Source organism: Heloderma suspectum, chromosome 1 (genome assembly GCF_057233095.1).
Source record: "Heloderma suspectum isolate Gila_16-S chromosome 1, 16-S_ref, whole genome shotgun sequence".
Lineage (NCBI taxonomy): Eukaryota > Metazoa > Chordata > Lepidosauria > Squamata > Helodermatidae > Heloderma > Heloderma suspectum.
Genome location: NC_139458.1, coordinates 162,415,178 through 162,436,472, shown reverse-complemented (window position 1 = coordinate 162,436,472; position 21,295 = coordinate 162,415,178). Strand labels below are relative to the sequence as shown.

Sequence of the window (21,295 nt, the reverse complement as noted above, 5' to 3'; positions counted from 1 at the left end):
TTACATTTTTAGCAAAGGGTATAAAACAGACCAGAAGTCTGATGCCCAGTCCTATGGTCATTTGTTGAAGAATAGGATTGGGTTACAAGTACCTGAACAGAACTTGTTCTTATTTTTTCAAATATAAAAGGGCTGTATTTGTATTAGGTTCTATATGTTTAGACCACGTGTCCATTATTTCTTCATACAGTAATGGGTAAAATCCATTTCAAGGCACAGCTACAGGTTTGTAAGCAAATACTATGAGGCTTTGTAAATAAATTTTATTTAAAGTAAACATTTACTGGTTTGTCTTCTTCCTACTGGGAATCACAATTTAAGACATCTTGCTTACACTGTATGGCAAAAGCTCTTCAGGATTTCATAGCATGGATGAGGTAGCGAAGAAAGTCTAAAAAGGCTAAAAAAATATGCAACAACGCAGGATCAGGTTTCACAATACAGGGTTTAAGAAATATTCTTTCAATGTAGAAAGTTACAAGGGTGAAATAGTAACAGTTTTGGATGGAGCAGACTGAAGGGCTAAGGACTAGATTAAAATCTGAAGATACATTATTCATAGTGTCCATGTTCAAAGTGTTAAAAAAAGACGCCCATAGTTCAAAATAAACGTATTCAAGTATGTAGTACAAGTTTTGCATTACTGGCAACTGAATATTACATAGTAATTGATGCAAAAGTAGTTACATTATACTGTAACTACAAACTGGATACACGCTCAACAATTATCTAAAGCACTTTTAGTGTAGCTGAAGGGCTTAAAACTTCAGACTCGCTTCTGAAATGTTTATAACCAATTAGAGCATAGAACTGTGCAAGAACAGATGTTACCAAGTAGTGGAACCCTCTCAGACATGAGGATAACTTAATAAAATCTTTTTACATTTAAGTACCCAGTAAGTAACACTTGCTACTGTGCTGAATTTATGCTGAGGTAATTTCCATGCACTTAGGGTCACAGCTGGTAAAATGGGACATTGGCTTTTAACAAAAACCCACCAACATTCACGACGGTCATCATTTGTTCAAAAAAGGCAGATGACTGAAAACAGTAATATGACACTTACAGCCATAAAAATGTATACTAGTGGTTTAATTGGAGAGTGATTATTCAGAGCTGAAAAACAACCTCCAGTTTTGTTACTACAATCACAAGTACAATTCACGTAGCATACGTGACACTTATTTTATTGTCTGAGTTAAGGGAGAAGTTGGGATACCGACAATTGTACTTATTTATTGCAAAGATAGCATTCCACCTGTAAAAGAAATGGCATTTCACTCACATAACACACTTTTTTTTTTCAATTCAAAACGTGGCTGCCTTTATGAAACGCTAATGGAAAACAGTGATCCCTGTTCACTAATAACTTAAGTTAAAAAAAACCTTACTAATTTCACTATATAAGTTTACGTAGTTCAGTTCTTAAATCACGTTAATCTATATAACCATTATTAACAGCTCTGTGTCTCTATTACTGCATCAAGCCAACATTTAAATGCACTTTCACATCAAAAAGATTATATAAACTTTATTTTCATTCCCCCTTCTGAAAGCTACTGACATTTCAGCAGTCAACTGGGTTTTTAAAAAATAAATCACAAAAGGAGGCCTCAGCAATTTTCACACTGCCTCACTGGGGATGCTGTGCCATGGCCCGTGGCTGACCATCCTTCCACAGCTGGTACATGATCCCCAGTCAGTGAATTGCTCTCAGGAAGTGGCTCCCAAATAAGGCCTACAGTTTAACATGAAGTGCCACTTTTGTTTCCATTACTGATGGATTCTGACAAGGGAAAAAGTTAGGTATATTGGTTATACTTACAAGCAGCTCCAATCCTGAGTATTTATGGTATATCTAAACATACAAAAATGTATGTACATTTCTCTCCACTTTTTGTTGTAAACATTGTCAGTATACTTTACATATCCCTTCTTTGAAACATGCAAATCATACATACAGTATAAATACACAAAAAATACACTCATTCATAAACTAAGCAACAAAAATTGTGGCTGGCATTTTGTTATAAATAATCAATGCGTGAGGCATTCCATACAGCTAGAAGCAGCCATTCAATCTACTGTTCTTAACTGTGGATGTGGAAATACTGTGATTTTTGCACCTTCCATGTCATTACAGTATTTATAACACTATCATATGTGGAGATAGGCTCATTTACTATACCTCTTCTTTTCAGAGTGAAGGATAAAGCAGCACTTACATATATTATATATATCTATATATATCTATATAAAGTGGGGTGGCAACTGCTGGAGTTGCTCTTCTTAGATTATGAAGGTTTCCATTCTAATATTCTTAAATAAAAAGGGAGAAAGGGACCTAAACAATCGATTACATATTCATTCCTTGGGCACTTAACAGTGAATCCAGCATGTCGAATGTGTCTTTGTAGTCCATATGCTGGCTGTTTGTACTGTACTCGTGACTGGCATCAGGACCGTTCTCCACTGGGTTCTTGTCCAGTTTCACGAGGGTGCTGAGATGTCCGTAGCCCACCTGGTATGTGACAGGGGGAGGAGGGGGTAAGGGAAGGTTAAAAACAGAGTTGAGAGAGGATACATACTGCTTAACAGAGGAAGAACTAGATGAACTACCTGAACTTTTGGAACTTTTGCTCATTTTGGAGTGATGGTTGTGAGAAGCATCATTGCTGTACAGCTTCTTTCTTGAAGAGCCGGAACTAGAGGAATTGCCATCACTGCTCAAGCCAACGGGACTCCTCAGAACAGCTGGTGTTAATCCATCACTACTATGTTTACTGCCGCCACTACTACCGCCACCAGTGTGAGAATGGGAATGCTTATGACTGCTACCGTGATGGCGGTTTGCGGAATGTTCTTTGTGCTTTTCCTTGCTAACATGGGGACTAGAGTGCTTGCTTTTCCCATTGCCCTCATCTGATGAGCTATGCCTCTCTGAAGAAAAGACCTTGATTTTCATTTTCAAATCTTCTTTACATGAATTCTTTTCTGTGGGTGGAATTGGTATGCGCAATTTGAGTGACCCACTCTTTTCTTTTTTGTCAATAATGTGTTTTTCAGGCTTCTCTGCATTTGTAATGGGAATTTTCATTTTAAGAGGGGAAGTTACAGAACTGCTACTTGTTGCTTGGGATTGCATGTGCTTTTTGTATTGCTGTTCTGTTCCCATATAGTGTTCTCTCACATCCAGTTCAAGTGTTTCTAGTTTGCGTTTCTCTCTGTATTTATCTAATGACATTTTCTGAGGCATTATTACAGGGGTGGCAGCAACCGGCCCATGGTGTTTGTTTCCTGGTTTGTGTGCAGTAGGATGCTCAGAGAGTTTGTCAGCTCTGTGATGTAACCCCGAATGTAACTGTAACGAAGTGCCTGGTTGAAAGTTTATGTTGAACTGACCACCAGGCAGTGACGTCTCCTGTTTCTGAGAATATATCTGTTCTGTCCTTGTTTGTTCTTGGTGTTGAGGCCATTCTTGGTGTGTTGACAAAGTATATGAGGTACTTGGTATTCCTGCAGCTAGTATTGCCAGATTTTCTTGACTGTCTTGAATAGAAATACTTCCTGAGTTCAGAGGAACTGGGGCAGGAAATGTGGATGTCGACGGTTTTTGGAAACTTGCGTTTGCAGATACACCAGCAACAGCATCTACCAAAATGGAATTTTGACCCAAAGATGAGCCAAGAAGAGAATTCTCAGATGTCTGACCATCTCCTTTAGGTTTCTTAGCAGCCTGATTAGCCTATACAAGAACAAATAAGTTAAACTTAGGACACATTCTGAGTGAACAGTCTACAAGTATATTTGAAGACCCATGGAAGCCGCTTAGTTCCAAAAGAGAACAGGGATACAAGTGTAATAAATAACTTTGCTCGAAACTTTGGCTTGGATCCAGATGGGCTGTTCCACAAATGGAAGGGTTCCTTCTGCTGATAGAAGGAATTAAGATCCAGCAGAGGAAGTACACTGAAAGAAGGGGAAGTTGATCCCTGCTGATTCCCCTTTTAGCCCCCACCCCACCTTTCATGCTGCTCTAGAGGTCAAAGCAGCTTTTCAAAAGGCACAGGGGGCTGCAGGGGAAGGAATTGGCAAAGGTTGACTCCTTGTCCCTTTCTTCCAGTGACCTCTACTGAGCACAGCTCGGGATCCAACTCACTGAATCTTGACAAAGAACAAATAGCTTCAAAGGCTGAATATTTTTGAAGACCAGCTTGTTCAATACATTTTTTAGCTTGGATTCAGAGTTCCCAAGAGAGTAACTCCACTCATGGGACACTCCTGCTGGAGGAAGAGGGAGGGGATTTTCACTGATTCATCCTTCCCCTGAAAAATCTGCTCCCAGTGTGGGAGGCACAGAGGGAATTGGCAGAAATTGCCTCCCCACTTTTTACCAGTGGGAGCCTCTGCAGACGGCAACTCTGGATCCAAACCACTGGATCTCATGCAGATCTAATGAAGAATGTTTTTAAAAAGCCAGATAAGTTACTGGAATATCAACATTCATTTTAACAAGTGATCTACAGCAGGATGCTCACTTTCAAGTAAAGTGAGAGTAGATCAGTAGATGCTTACATAATAACATAATAGCAATTTTCTTCACCAGAAGAAATTCTTACCCTCCAATTTCGAATCCTCTTTAGCCTACTAGGAGTTTTCTCCAATATCTGAAGAAACTCATGTGTTAGCTCTGTGAATGAAAATGAAATTAAGCTGAACACACTGAATAACTAGCCAAGAACTTATTAGTAACCTTCAACCATCTTGATGTCCAGGCCTGGCTATCTACTCAATCAGAGCCTTGCTGCCCCAGTGAAATTCCAACAGTATTCCACACATGCAAAGAGGAAAATATTTGAACTTAGATTCTGATGTAAAAATGCAGTAATACTGCCACCACAGGTGCATGAGCTTCACATTAAGAATTTATTTTCAGTTGATAGCACTGCATTTTTGTTTGCTTAAAGATTCTTTACTTTTACTGCAATATGTTTGCTCCCAAGGTACCAGAACAAAATAAAATTTCTATTCTGTCCTTCAGTAAAAACTTCCACATGGTATACAACAAAACAGTAAAACTCAAGAATAAAACAGCAGAACTATTTGTTAAAATAAAATTATAAACATTCAGAACAGATAAACCAATGGTCAAGCTGACTTAACACTATATACTACTTACCATCAAGTAATTCTAAAGTAACAGAAGGATCTACATATTCCCACCAATGTTTTCCATCAGTTGAAACAGGGATCTCCCAGTTGGACCACTTGCAAGCCAAATGTATGCACACACATGCTATCACAGTTGGCTTGTACTGAAGACAAAACGTAGTAAGGTGCAGACTGTGGTCAGAAATGTTTCATAATGGAAGAATGAATGCCAAACATGGAAAAGATTAAAAAAAAGGAGAAAAAACTTATCACCACACTATTCAAAGCAAATACTAGTAAGATGTAAAAGTTTTTAAAATTTAGAACTTTTGGACTTTATGCTAAAAGAAAAGGAAGAATGTAGATCTGCTCGTGCTGAGCAAATCGAAGAACTACAGTATGCGTTCCACCTTTAGTACATGCAACTCAATACTTAAGAAAGCCAAAATATTAGCATTTACAGATAACAAGATTTCAGCAAAAATGAACACTTCATTACAAATTTTACTATCTTGTCATACATGTTATATACTTTGAATGTTATTGAGATAATGTGTAAGGTAAAAAGTGAGAAGAAAACAAAGTTCGGCTCCTCGAGTCCAGCCTGCAACATAGTTCGCATTAGTTACTACCATGTATGAATTCCTAGCTGGAAGCAACACAACTATGCCAATTTCATGTTCAAGTGCTGCTTCGAAATTCTGACTTCTCTTTTGAAAGATTTTTTTTTACAGCAACAGTAGCTACAAGTTCATCCCAAAAAGTATGTCTTGCACAAATATTTATGTGCATATCTACATTAAGTACAAGCTTAAAATCATCTGCTCTTATCAATTTTCTCCACACCATAAGCTATTATTCGAATCAACCTGAAAATAAGAATAACGTAGGTTATTCCTAATTTATCGATCCCGAATCCTACTGTGGGACTGACTTTGGGAATCCTACTGTCTGTGGGACACAATGTTATTTTCCATCTTTTTGCCATACAACCTCCACCTCTTCCCAATTCCTTCAGATTACTTCACCCCATCTCCAAGATACATCTTTCCCCCACCTTCTCCATCTATTTCTAAAGCCTCATCCATGCCCACCTAATCATCCCACCTAGTCTATTATAGCCTTGTTCCATCTCTTCCTTTAATTCAGTCAGTTTAATGCATGCGTTGGATCCCTAGTTTCTCCCTAATATCCTAATGTTCCTTCAGTTTAAGCTTTTCCTTATTATTTGCTGGACCAAATTCAGCTCCCAGACTTTATTTGCAAGGCTCTCCCCTTCACCATCCCATTTCAATATCTGCTTCACACAAACTAATCCACTGCTGCTCCCTCTTCTGCCGGAATGTTCTCGCCAAGGCTGGAATATCCATTAACCCAATCCTCTTTTCTCAAAGCCTACTTTTATCCACGAAGTTACACAGTCACTATGACCACATCTTTTCTGCTACACTTCTCATCAGTAACCCTTCCCTGTATCTTTGCTACTTATTTACCAAGCTCTTACATCTCTCTTCAACTGCCCACCTTACTTAAAATTGCAAAACCCACTGGCCATTTTTAAAACAAATACATTACAGAACCAGCCAGTTTCTACAGGACTAAATATCTTATAGGCTAGCACCAATGTTTCTAACATAACATCTTAACTAATGCTTTTATTTCATTTTTTAAAAAAACAATGCTAATATTTTATTTTAATTAAGAAAAAATTGCCATTAACTACAAGGGTAAACTAAAAACAGCTTTGTACTTACCAAGATGCTCGGATTTCTAGGTTAAGTTTATCTCTCTGTAATCTTTAGCTGCTATTCAGGCTACCAATTTTAGACTTATGCACTCACAATCGAGAAAATGTCACCAGAAAGCACCACTACACTTCACATTGTGCATTTAACCCCTTTGTGCCATTAGGCCCTTGTACAATACACCGCACTGCAAACAGGAAGGTACCACCACAGTAGACAGCCCAGTCGCCTGTTGCAACAAGGGTTAGACACAGGTAGGGGGCCCTGCAGTAAAGGAAGCTATAGTGTGCTACAACAGTGCAACAAAGAGGTTCAGGATAACAACCTGTTGGTAGCCATGAAATAGGATGTCTGTGCCAAATCCTTGCTTGCTGTAAGAAAGAGAAACAAGGAAGTTAGCCATCAGTAATAGTTGCTTTCCCCAAATTAAAATACTGCTCATGTGAAGATCATAAGGTAAGGGTGCAAACTATTTGCTCTTGTCACCAAGGAACTCAGTTACTTTTCAAGCCAACTTCTTGACTTAGGGTTTCATGAAGTATGTGTTCATTAATTCTTTTAATCCAGTTAATGCTACTGATGAAGCTATCCAGTACTTCAACCTGCAAATTCTGGTGAAGTGCAATTACATCTGTTTCTGGCAATTCAGCTGACGAGAATCTTCTGCACAGCCTGATCCTAACAAGACAACTATTAACGTATTCGTACTATGTAAGCCATAGATAAGTGCAGCAAGATGGCAGCTTTTGATTTTATGGGTATATTTTATTTTGTATGTAAATCTTTTTAATATTAATTGTAAGTCATCCAGAACATTTTGTTATGGGATGACATACAGCTCTTGTAAATACAGTAGATTTGGGGGAGGCATCCATATCATTGACAGAATGGCATCCATTAGCAAAAGGCACTGGTAGAATATCACCCTTCTAAAGTACAGAATGACTAGCTCCATCCAAGCAACCAACATCTCTCCTATAGTTAGGGGATATAAATTTCAAGCTGTATCAAGGAACAACTCAAACAAACTGGCCACTAATACCTTCTAGCTGAATCCCAAATAGGACTCTCATAGAAACCTTATTAGACTATACAAATGCTAATGTCCCCATTGAAGAAAGGAATTTCCATATTCCTACCTGAAAAGGTTGCCACTAAAATGCTGCTTAATGGTTCAAAGACTAACCTATTTCTCATGGTACAAACATGACATATTAAGGAACCAAGGTGACTTGTAGTGCTCCTTCAAAAATCTGACAGAAGAACCCAGTTTCAGTAGAGTAGTGGCAATATCCTCACAAGCCTCACAGCTAATTTCTAGGTAGGTAGCTATACTGAAATCAATGGCACGGCAGCAGCTTAGACCATGCTGTGCCACGTTAATTTCTAATAGGCTAATTATCTTATTGGTAGTTTGTGAAAGCAGAGTGGTAAGACAGCTAGGACAGGGGCAACAGCTGGTAATGCTCTGTGCAGGGCTCTCATTTACTAATCCTTTTGCTTCTTATCTATACTGTGTAGAAATAATTAATACAATTGTATATTAGGAAGATTTATATCCCACCTTTGTGTTTCTAAAGAACCACTCAGTGTGATCAAAGTCTATCAAAATGAATATGAACCACTGGAGACAGCAATGACAGCTAAAATTGCATAAAAAATTCAGGAAGCATCAGCTCAGGCAAAATGTTTGCCTGCCAAAGAACATCTTCACAAGTTGGCAAAAAAAAAAAAAAAAAAGATCAAGGAGGGGGCAAAACAGGCTTCATTAGACAGGAGGTTCCATAAATTAGGCCAGCCACTGAGATGGCCATCTCCTTCATCCCAGCCATTCATATCTCTAATCTTGGGACCCATAGGTGAGCCTCTCCACCAGTTTTTAATACACTAGCATGTTTATGTAACAGCCAGTTTTTTAGATGACCTGGTCCATTTACGGAAGGGATACGAAACCTCTAGATTGCACGTGTCTCAATACAGCCCAGCAGCTTCTTTCCCTGGCCCCGATCCCTCCACCAGAGAGGGAGAAGCTCTCATCTCTGATCAGCCACTGATAAAAAAAATAAGAGCTTTCTTCTGCTTAGCACTGAAAATGCTCTTTGACAGAGCTTAGCAGGAGAAAGCACTTATCTCAGGTCAGCAGCTGATCAGTGGTAATACAAACACACACATGCTCTTCCCTGGGGGAAAGAGGGGGTAGGATGAAGCAGTCTTGTCCTGCTTATTTGTGAGTAGACATGCTTCTCATGCTTGCTTCTCAGTAGACATGCTTGCTACTATAAATTAGTAAGAATGGAATGGGGGGCATTTTTCAGCCAAAGGCCACATTTTTGCCTATGGGGCCATCCACCACTGGAACGCAGTCCCTGGAGAGCTTCTCCAAAATGGAATACAGCCCTCAGGCCTGATTTAAGCTTTAAAGTTAATAACCAATAACTTAACAGGGCTTAGAAATGGATTAGGGGCTAAGGCAGCAGAGGAGTCACATGTGTCCAATAACCAAGACCCTCAGAGTGGCTTAAAAACAAATTACTATGCATATACCATATATAAATATACAAGGGTAAGATAAGGACAAAATACTTTTAATGGAAAAAGTAATCTTAACACACTTTTTAGTTGCTACTGTCCCCTGAAATCAGTGACAGAAGTTGAGTTCCCAGGGGGTGTGACTATTCTTCCCCTATATTCTCTTAAACAGTTCATTCGCTACAAGCATGAATTGAGAAAGAAGTGCCATATATGTTTCCAAGTCCTGCAAACTGTGTCATAAGTTACAATAAACAATTTCACAAGGGAAAAATATAAATTGCCTCCAAAGGACCAGGTGCTGACCCCGAACCAGATACGTAGCATTTCCCTGGCATAGACCTAGCCCTTTAGAATCTTAAAATCCATTAGAGATGCTCATAACCATCAAACCAGAAGCTTTTTGTTTTAGTCTACAACCAAGGCTGTATTTCTATCCTATAATGTTAATCAACACCCAGTAATTAAGACTAAATAACTCTAACAGTAGCAACTAAGTGGAATCAGCAAAACTGTCTCAGCAAAGAGCTCTTTTCGTGCATTTACTTTCTTCTGCTTATTCTAACACTGTCAGTAGGGATCACTTAATGCTGAACGCAGAAGTTGTGTCATCAACTGCATTTGAATCCACTGCTTCAGGTTTTTCTATCTTAAGAGGAGCTGGGAAGCAATGAGGCTGTAAACAGACTTAGGTGGCAATCCTACATTCACTTACCTGGAAGTAAATCCCATTGAATTCAATGGGACTTACTTCCAAATAGTACTGTGAATAGATATCTACTTAAACAAAAATTGTATTTGGGGTCAATTAGAACATGTAGGTGGTCATTAATATAAGCCTTCTGATCATGTTCTCCCTCTTCCTCTTTTTGTAGCAAGGTCAAGATAGAAATAAAAAAGTCAAACTTCTACCCCTTAAATTAATCCTGCAATCCCAGAGCAGCGGTTTCCTTCACCTGTGGTTTTTAAGATCTAAGATGAGAAAATTTAAATGCTTCTTTAAAACCACGTATGTGAAAGCAGCTAAAAGCTTTCTTGTGGGCTATTTACTTTTGTAGACTTCTTTATAAGTCTGAGACAAGTTACATTAAATAAAAGGAAAGTGGTTCTCTTTAAGCATATCCATGTATATGAACAAGTTACTTTAATAGGTTTGCTTTCTTGCCACTTATGCTATCAATTTGATCCAAACAGAAAGACGTTACTGAATACTGATAATGAAGTTGGCAGTCTAGTTATGAACACATTTAGGTGTTTTCCCACATCACTAGAGACTGTATTTGTAAGTCAGGAAGACCAAAACAAAGTGGCTGCTTGAGAGGCTCTCTCTTCTTCTTCTGAGGAAACATTTATATCTAGGAACACCTGATCTACCACACTTACATGTCCAAGCCAAAATCCATCATGCATTTATGAAAGGTTACATTCCACTGACTTACTATGACTTAAGCACATGCAAGTGTGCTGGCTATTAAAAGGACGTGGCATTTTCCATCAATATTGCCTTTTCTTCTAAAATTTGTTAACATTCCAATGGATAAACTGTGACAGTTCGGGAAGCTCGAGAATGTCAAGCTGCAAAAGCCATCACAGATAACGTTGTCTTGCTAACTTTTTCCCAATTCAGAATATTTAGAGAGACTCCAGAAAAAGCCTCCAGGATGTCACGATATAAAAACTTCAATGGAAGTGTTCTCAATTCACTTCCTTCACTTTGAGTCAAGTCTGATAGCTCTTCTGTGTGTAGAGAAGCTCAGCCTGGTTCTCCCTAAGATTCTGGCACATGACCCACCATTTGAGCCATATGCAGACCAGAAATTAGTCAGTTCTCCCAAGTTGTTTAAAATTGTCCACATTAAAGAGCTGAGACACACCCAGGAGAAAGGCAATTACAGATGTAGAAAGGCAAAGAGCCCAAATAGTAAATACTGTGAAAACGGTCCACAAACCCCAACTCTATACACTGTTACAAACACTTGATAATTCCCATTTATGGCCTGTTATTAGACATACTTTGCAGAAAGACTTCAGAAAAAAGGAGCTTTGCCAAGTAGATTTCCTTATTCCACTGATTTGATATGAACCTAACATAAAAGCAGTCCTGGTAGATCAGACCAAAGGCCTATCTGGTCCATCATCCCGCTCCCACAGTGGCCAACTAGATGCCTGTGAGAAGCCTACAGAGAAGCAGGACAAGAGCACAATATATACATCTACCATATTCTCCGACCACCATCTTGTAGCAAGTTTACCTAAATCAGCTCTATCTCTGTGTTAAGATGGTATGCAGCCACTATACACAATAACTACCCGGAGGTCAATTTTAACTCTCGATTGAGAAAACACACACACACACCGCTTATGACCTGCAATTCTTTAGTTTTAAGTTCATCTTTTAGACAGCCAGGTAAAAACCAAACCTAGATTACACAAGTGATTTACTCACAGTAGAAGTAATACTCCAGAAATAGATTTAGTAAGTGATACCACCACCTTCCTACAAAGATGTAGGAAAAGAATCAGTTAAATTGTTACTGACCTCTCACTAACTGCGTACATTTCACAACATCTGTGTGTGGATGCTCAATGGTAATCTCAAAGCCTGAAAAATGAAATGTGTTATTTCACAAGCTATACTACAGATGTCTATAACTTTACAAGCACCTAGTTTCTCGTGTTTTCTTCAGATGCCTAGCTTAGTAATCTCATTACAGACTACTACAATAAGTTTAAGATATCAGCCAATTTACACAAGGTATCATACTGCTTAGTTACTATAGTAAGTGTAGAATTATTGCAGTAAGTGTGGTTACATTTTTATACAAGTATAAAAGAGAGACATTAATGCACTGTAAATGTAGTCTTAGCTATGGTAGATTACATTTCCAAGGGTAGTTTCCAATGCTAGTCCTATGTACAGTAGACCCATTGAAATGAATGAGACTTATGTCATGACTAACTTAAGTCTCATTCATTTCAATGGGTCTACTCTTTGTAGGACTAACATTGGGTACTACCCCAAGATTCTCCAAAAATGTGTTTACCATGTCAAATACATAGGTATTCCATTACTGGAACTGCTTATGCAAAAGCTTAAACACAATCACACAGAGATTTACTATACTTACCTAAAGTTTGAAGCATTATTGTTTCAAGTATAACCAGCTCTTGGGCCTGCTGAAGGTATGCCTAAGAACGGAAAAAAAAGCTGAAACATTAACGATGTGATTTTAATAACTGAATAATACCAAAAACTATTCCAGATAAACTGATGGGCTATCGACGCTTATTTTGGGATGCACATTGCAACCACCCAAGGAATCTAGAAACCTCAATGACAAGAAACAAGACAGATACTATTCAGCTATCCACTTTTTCTCAAACTTTAGTCTTTTGAAACTTCTACTTGAAATCCACAGCCAGCGCTGGAGCAAGCTCTCACGTCGCCCACTACCGTACCCACCATCCACTGCAGCTGCCTGCCTTCTGGCTCATGCTAAGGGTCCTCTAGGCGCAAGCCAGAAGGCAGGCAAGCTCTCTGGAGAGCCACACTGGCTGGAGAAAGTGAGCAGCATGGCTCTTCAGAGAGCCGGCCAGGCACAAATGCCTGACATTGAAGGGTTCCTTCCTCATTGTGGGAGGGATGTCCCAGGGGATCATCTGTGGTACAGCAAATGCCACAGAAGGGGAGTGGCTGGTGTGATTCTCTGGAGCATCTGTTATAGTGCTGCCTTGCTGGAGCGAGGTGGAGGGAGTGCACAATTTGCTGCTCCTCCCACTCTCCTGCCTGAGTTGAGGGGTTCACCCTGCCTCATGGGAAGGCCAGTCCTGTCCACACCTCTGCATTAGCCTCTAAATCCAACTGCTGTCACTAGCATACAATCCACTATTAGCGCTGTTCAGACATTACTTTCCAATTTTATCTCCAAGGTACAGTGAGATTAGGAGTAGTTCTGGGGCTCACACACTTCCTCCTGCTCCCATATCATATGAAAAGGCAAAGCTTGAACAAGAGATCCTCTACTGGAATTTGGATCTACCCTAACCCTGGATATTGAATCTGGAAAGTGTTCCAATAAATAGAAATCTCTCAGTTCAGGCGTTATCTTCCAAGTGTGGCAAGGGGTAAGTGAGAGGCAGGAAGGACACAAACAACTCTATAGACTCCTGATCTCACCACAGCTAAACAACTCCAGTATTTATGTGAAGTTAAGGTAAACTGAAAGTAAGATTAGGCCAATGCGAACATACATCACATTTTGTGTCCAGCTGTGGCTCTAGAGGGTGAAGGCAAGCATGTGCTACTTTGATAACATGTTCGAGTTTTCGTGGCTGCTCTTCCACTTTTGCAGCCAAAAATAACGCAGTAGGAGATATAATCTGTTGGAGAAGAAATTATTTCAGTTAGAAACAGCGTTGCAACACATCTGCCTTAAGACTAGTTACCTCTAGTGAACAAGGAGAGTCTTAACAGGTAAGTGTGATAATATAGCCTTGTAGAAGTTGAAAGTTACTTAAGGACTACACTCTATCATTTAAAAATGTTAGAGCAGTTGTACATTCCCCCAAATAGCTTCTGCAGAAGCAAGGAAAACAAGGTTTACTGAACATGTCTAGTATGCAATACATCATTGCTGGCCAGCATTATTGTCTCCTTGAAACTTGCATCCAATTGTTTCTATCCGCCTGCTAGCAACTGGCAGCCTGAGTTGGGAAAGGACTATTTTAGTCACTTAAAAGCTGTCAGTGGTTCAACTCATAGTCTGATTTGGTGAGTTCCTTAAAGGATGTGGTGTGACTTGGCTCAAGATAGCCAATAGAACAGCAGCAGATGATCTACACCAAGAGACAGGGGAGCATGAATTTGTTGATTCTCCTCAAGGCTTTCAATGTCATTGTCTGCAGTATCCCTCTGGATCACTTTGCAGGTTACGGGGCAGCACTCAGGGAGGGGGGGTGTCCCACTCCTACCACACTGGGAGGTTCCAAAAGGTGGTGCAGGAGATGTCTGCCCACATAAACCATACTCTGGAGTTCTGCAGAGTTCTCTCTCATCTGTCATCTTTATGTCTACATGAAACCATTAAATTAGATCATCTCCAGATTTGTGGCATGCCATCAAGTAAACTGATGACACCTAGCTCTCTCTCATTTGCACCAGGTGTGCCTGTGATCTCCTTGAATGGCTGCTTAGGTTCAGTAACAGCCTGGATGATGAATAAACTAGAACTCAATCCAGATTAGCCACAGATATGGATAATGGGCAGTTTTATTTACCAGGGTTTAGGGGTAACACCGACTCTTTATGAAGTCACACTCCTTTTAAGGAGTAGGTTCACAGTTGGGAGTCAGTTCATATTTGGGAGTCCTCTTGCATCCAGCCCTACTTTTGGATGTCCATGTGGCAGCTGTGGCCAGGGGTGTGTCTATCAATTTCGGTAGATAGACCAGCTTTACCCTTTCCCTGAGGGCAAGTATCTTGTCACTGTGGTGCATATTTTATGGTAACTTCTCTTAGCTACTAAAATGCACTTTATACGGGGCTTCCCTGAAGACAGATCAGAAACCTCAGCTGATCCAAAGTGCAGAAGCACAAACTGATTGGGTGCTCGCTGCTGGGAGCAAGTGACATGAATTATTCATGAGCTTCACTGCCTGTAAGTTTCTTTCCAGGCTAAGGAAGGTACTACCTTTGATCTTTAAAGGCCTGCAACTTGTGGTGCACTTGTAAGAATGTTCTTCTTTGTAAGAACCTTCCCCCTCCATAAGCTGATATGAGCAGGAGATACAGTCCCAAATGCCATCATCATAAGAAACAAGGTGATCTGCAGCCTGGAACAGATGTTTGTGCTGGTAGCACCTGAATTCTACAACTCCCTCCATAAAGAGTGCCACCAGACAGGTTCCACTGCTTTCCTGTATCTGTGAAGATGGTTATATCTAGCCTTTGCATAAGGTTTAATTCCAATTATTTTTTTAAAGTGGTACTCTAAACAGCTGCTTTTTTCATACATGGACCCTAAAACTATGCAGCTGCGCAGAAACTAGCATGCTGCCACAATGACTTGGTCTGCATGATTAAACAGCCCACCATTTCTTAACCATAGGTTGTTTGGGAGGACAGGGAATTGAGCTGGCTGGCTCCTGACCACCTGTCCTCTGTTGCTTCACTAAACGACCCCAAACCACCCGGTTCCTGGATTGTGATCCATGACATCTGAACCTGGAACTCGGTTACTGATGAGAAAACAACCCGAAGTTTTCACCCAAAAACAAACCATGGGTTAAAATTCTGGGATGTTTTACTTCAACGACACAAAGTTCCAGATTTGGGTTAAACAACCCTTGCATAACGCATTGTCTGTTTTAGGGTTATTTTAGGCTTAGCCCTCACATAACCCATGCTCGCTGGGTTCACATGACACAATAATCCCCAAGCAGGGGTTGTATATTCAAAATAGTGGCCACTTTCAGCACACACAGACAGCAACTGTTGTGTCATGCAAACAGCCCCACTATGTGTAACTAATGTTGAAACTTGAAGCCAAGGCCTGTGATCCAAAGTGGCTTTTTATGTACACATGAATTAGCCATGTGTACATAAACAACCCTCCCATAACCCATGGCCTGTTTTAGCATTATGCAAGGTTTGTTTTAGGTTTAGCCCATGATCACTGGAGTGGGGGGTTACATATGCAACCTGGCACCCATGAGTGCCACGGCTTGTCGTGTGTTGTCTGAACCTAGTCATGCCTTCTGATTTCACATAAACCAGTTTTAGGAATTATGACTGCCACACAGAACTATTAAACGTGAACTCATTTTATTTTTAATACTCATTACAAAAGTCTAAGCATTATCAGTTTTTACCAACTGATATAATCCAGCAAAACATACTTGTGATGATGTCTTATTGTATTTGCGTTAAAGGAACTTTCAAGACAAATTTTCCTTGCTTGTGCCCAATTTTCTTTAAAAAATTAACTCTTGTTAAGTTGTGATAACCTGCTAGACTGTGGCATATCAGGGCACATCAGCCCAGGTCTCTCTGGCACCATTTTGAACCACAACTTCCATCTTGGTACCCATAAGCAGATAGCTTCTAGGAGATGCTATGAGACATCCAACTGGCCCTTAATGTCTCAAAGCACTGTCTGCCTGAGCATGCAGTCTTCCCAAGAGAAAACTATCAAAGGCTTCTTAACTAACAGAGATGAGTAAGGACCTCCCTAACCATAGTCATCCATTCCTTTGAGATTCAAAGCTCTCTGAGACTGTTCTACAACACGTGTTCTCACTTTAATCAAATCAGCACAGGATTATTAGTTCAAGATGTAGTATAAAAAAGACTTTGTTCTCTGTAAGCAGTTCTAAGCAACTATACTGAAATACCTTTGTTCAAAAGTGAATTTAAGTTTTGCTTTAGCTCCTAGAAATGTAGAGCTTCTTTCTGTACTACAAGGATGGAATATTCTGCTATTCCCACAGGTAGGATACCAGTCTTGTCCCGAGTGCAGACAATGAACAGATCTGCTGAAATCACTGAATGGCTCCCCTTCATCTACTTGAGAACCTGATTTCCAATTAATCCCCATCCTTGTTCCTGTGGGTTGTTTGCTCACACCAAGAATACGGCAATTATCAGAATCTGCAGCTCTCAGTTTACAACATCACATCCATACAGCGAGAGCAAAACAGGGTATACAACTTAGCAATAAGTTAAAACTGCCTTACAAAAGAAACTTACAAAGTTACTAACCCACATACTTTATACCGATGGGCAATCTGTGGCCTAAAAAAAGACAAACCAACTTTGGTAATGCTTCCCCGGGAGGAGATTCTCTCTTATCACAGGGAAGTAGCTATTTACGAGCTAAATTACAAACAGCTTGTAGTAAGCTTTAGGGCTGTAGCTAACTGATAAAAAGATGAAACATATAATACAAGGGTGCCATTCCAAAAATAACAGCTGTTCTAGCTTAAATATACTTACATTTCTATTAAATTTTGTAAACGAATGATGCATATAAAACCTGTGCATGTAAACAATTGCAGTATTAATTGTGAGTTGAGATCTGAAAAAGGAGTCAAGGATATTTACATATGTATAACAACCCAAGTTAACATTCCTTCTCAAACTTGTCTTAAGTTGCTTTGGTCTAGCCAAAAATTAAATTGTAACAAAGGAAACAATGAGAAATGCAGATGACAGGACTTCTTTCAATTTACGAGGTCCAAACATACACTTAAAAGATTATTAAATCAGACAGGTTCACCCAATTGAATAATCAAAAACTCACTCGGTTGTACCCAGTGGTGTCATTCTGCCAGTGGGGAGTGGACCTTCCAAAGCAGATCTGGAACATGCGGGGGGACTGCAGGGAGAAGTAGAGGATGGGAAGTCCCACTACGTGAGCGAACTTCAGCTCACATGAGGACAGTGACGCAGGGAAGAAAATTTTCTATGGAAACTTTTCTAAAATTGAAATTTTTCCGGTGCTTTATTTTTCCATGGAAAATTTTCTATTCCACAAGCTCATTAGTAACAATGAATGGATGCCAACTGCAATTACAGTATTAGGCAAGTTTAGCAGTTTCAAGGTTGTAATTAATATTTTTCAGGTGATTATTCCTAGCAAGTATGTGAGAGACTACATATATGTCACTGAAATACATACATACAATAAATTTAAATACTGTAAGGGAAGTACATGCCAATGGGTTGGATCCAGATTTAAGTTGGATCAACCGTGCTGGCAGAAGTAGACTTCCCTGGCCCAATCCCATGACAGACACTCCAGGCTCCTGACATAGTCAGGAGAGATTGCTGAATCGGATAGAGGGATCTTCCACAGTCACTGCCCTTCCTCGGGCAGAAGGCATATCCCAGATCCAACCCATTGTCATTACATTTTTACAAGTATTCTAATAAAAATATCCACATAATGGAATATTAAGGCTGCATGTTTAGACAGAAAAAAGGCCTACAACTCCCAACATGCCCCAGATTGCACCTCAAGTGTGCTTTAATTTTCCCTCTCAAATATTTCAGGTCAAGTAATTGTGGTGTATTGGGACAAAAAAAAAAACAACACCCCATGGGATACTTTAGTTTTATTAAATGCAAGTAAAATAAACATGCTAAATTTGATAACTCTCTAGAACATTAGAAAACTTTCCTATGCAAATTACCCCAATTCAAAATTCTCCAGAAAACCAACATCACTCCATGAGTGCTGGAATCAGCACAAGCCTCTCATGGACAGAAGAAGAAGGAGCAGAGTCCAACAGGGTTCTTACACCTCTGCCAATTCTCTAGTGCAAGCAGTGGGTCCCAATTCCATTGCGTGAGTGGTACCCACTGCTTGCACAACAGCGATTCAGCACTTCCCAGAGGAAGCCCTGAAAGGAGCGGAAATGATCACTTCTCAACTGGGGCAGGTTGGAAGGGCTCCCTTATGCAAACTCTGCTGACCTGCCCAGTTCCAGAAATGAGCGTTTTCATTCCTTTTCACTTGCCCTGGAAGCATTAAATCTTCCTTCTGCAAGTAGTGTGTCCTGGCTGCGGACAGAAACTCGCAGGGTGTAAGGAAATCGGTGGAGACGTAAGTGCCCCATTAGGTTCCACCCATTGACTCCTTTTGTCTGTGGGAGGTTTCTGAGCCTATTGGGGAATGACTGTCTAAAGGTGCAATCCTATTCATGTTTAGCCATAAAGAAATCCTACAACTCCCAGCATGCCCCAACCAGCCATTTGGCTAGGGTAAGATGGGAGTTGTAGGACTTTTTCCTGTCTAAACATGCATAGGATTGTGCCCTAAGGCTATCAATAGTTACTAGCTCTGATGGGTATATGCTAACTTCCATTGGTGGTTGGAGTCTAAGTGAACTCAGGTGCTGTTCCCACTGGCGGAAGAACAGCTGAATCCAACCCACTGGATTGTATCCAGTGTATCACTCACACAAAGAGAATTCCTGCCCTTTTCTCTGTACCACCAGAAAAGCTCCTCCAAAACATCAGAAGACCCTCATGAAAGTCCTGAAATGCAGGGTGGTGGGCTGCAGCCAGAGGGAAATGGAGAAAATCGAGCAGAGGCAACATGTACTTATCCTGAATTGGATACAACCTATTAATTTATAATTTATTTTTAGAATGTTTTTAACCTTGCTGCTTCCAGAGATATAAATCACTGCTTTCAGGATTTACAGATTGTTCTACTTTAGAATCTCCCAAATGCCCATTTGTAAAGGCCAGGCTTTTAATTTCAGCATTGACACAAAGTTTACAGGCTGCTTTATAAATGATTAACCTTCTACAAGTATTTCTTTAATACAACAGTAAATAGGCCATCACATATAATGACTGCATATGTGTAGGAAACCTGTTGCCAGTCAGTGCACCCAGTGGCATATTCACATGGCCAGAAAGTGTTTGTCAATTAAAAAACATACATAGTGGGTTCTCAGTTACCTACACAGAACGTGCAAGAAATGTGTGATGTGGTCTTAGAATTATTTTGTTCCCAACAGGAGAAATGATTTTTATAATTAGCAGCAGCTAGCCAAATTGCTAATACTCAGTTCAACAAAATGTTTTTCCAAAATAGAATCGCTGAGTCCCGAAAGCTCTTTGCCTTTGTGTTTTTTAAAGACACCCCTTATATTTCTAAAGGATTGACTCTTGCAGAGAACACACAGTGTACTTCTAACATTGCCTTAGTTTTGAAATACTGAATTTGCTGCCATGTTCTGGCAATTTTTTATCTTTGAAGACTGCCAGTTTCTCTTCAATCTCACAGAATAAGACTCTACGGGTGCAGTCCTATGTATGTTTAGACAGAAGTAAGTCCTATAATTCCAGCATCCTCCAGCCAGCCATGCGAATTGTAGGACCTATTTCACCCTAAAAATGGTATTTGCCAGAATGTGGAAGGTGCAACCCAGCCTTACGTATTCAAGTTCATCCAGTTCCATCATCTACATGCTGGAGAAACATCAAAGCTCTATCCGCAACAAAACTCCAAGCTTCTGCTGGGCACTCTCCTAAAATGATACTTTCCCCCCTTTTTCAATTACTCCCAAGTTACAAACACAATCCTACACGAAAAGGTAACAAAAATAATGTAGATGGAGTAAGACTGGGATTAGAAAACCCCAATCCTGTGTTCCGTAAACTATTATAAATCCATGACTACTCGCAACAGGACGGCAGCACTGACGCCAGTTAGCTTTTCTGCGAGAAGGGCTGCACAGTCCGGCCTTCAGCCCCACGAACACTACACACAAACACACACGAGGGAAGGGCAGCACAAGTCACCCCTGCGTGCGTCTGCGGAGAAGCGATAAACCACGCTGGGCCGCAACGCAGGCGCCGAGCTCCAGTCTCCTTTCCCCCCAGCCCCCGGGGGAGCCTGTGGCGCCTTCCCCGGCTGAGCCTCAGAAAAGAAGCCGCGGGGAGGAGCCACAGCAGGCGAGGCCTCCGCGGTTCCCAAACGGGCCTGCCTCGAGAAAGAGCCGGGATGAGCCCCACCGCAGGCCACCAAGGGGGCGTCGTGCCGACTCCCCCCCCCCTTATCTCTCCTCTTCTCCTCCTCCCGACCGCCGACCCCGCCCGTTGGCCATAAGGATACACGTTGAGCCGCTGGCCCATGTCCTGGATGAGGTTGGCCGCCTGCTGCCGGTACGAGAGTTCCTTATCGGCCTCGACGCCGCAGCGCCGCGACGGCGTGCTCTCCAGCTGCTCCCGGCTGAAGAACCAGCGCGGACCTCCCAGGCCGCCCCCGCCAGCTCCGCGCGACGCTGAACTCGCGCCAGGTCCGGGACCCGCCACAGCCGCCGCCATGACACCTCCTCCTCCCCCCGCAGCAGC

At 40.8% G+C, this 21,295-nt stretch overlaps 1 protein-coding gene and 1 long non-coding RNA gene across 15 annotated transcripts; one reads left to right on the top strand and one right to left on the bottom strand.

The window, feature by feature from the left end:
- Positions 1–248: 248 nt before the first annotated feature.
- On the bottom strand, positions 249–21,295 carry CCNT2 (cyclin T2). 14 transcript variants are annotated; one of them, XM_084808958.1, is made up of 12 exons: positions 20,377–21,295; positions 19,389–19,485; positions 17,727–17,801; positions 17,420–17,501; positions 13,678–13,806; positions 12,555–12,615; positions 11,966–12,028; positions 7,223–7,268; positions 5,181–5,344; positions 4,621–4,691; positions 2,621–3,746; positions 249–2,522 (listed from the first exon to the last, which is right to left on the bottom strand). In XM_084808958.1, exons 2-12 carry the CDS (start codon positions 19,442–19,444, stop codon positions 2,458–2,460), a joined length of 1,938 nt encoding a protein of 645 aa, XP_084665084.1. In that variant the 5' UTR covers positions 19,445–19,485; positions 20,377–21,295; the 3' UTR covers positions 249–2,457. The 14 variants fall into 14 exon arrangements, with proteins under 14 accessions (XP_084665084.1, XP_084664987.1, XP_084664998.1 ...); XM_084808861.1 differs by having other exon boundaries at positions 249–3,746; XM_084808872.1 differs by having other exon boundaries at positions 249–3,746; positions 17,420–17,459.
- On the top strand, positions 13,692–17,900 carry LOC146358365 (uncharacterized). Its single transcript, XR_014784219.1, has 2 exons — positions 13,692–13,900; positions 16,915–17,900. It is a non-coding gene; the product is annotated as an uncharacterized LOC146358365 (long non-coding RNA).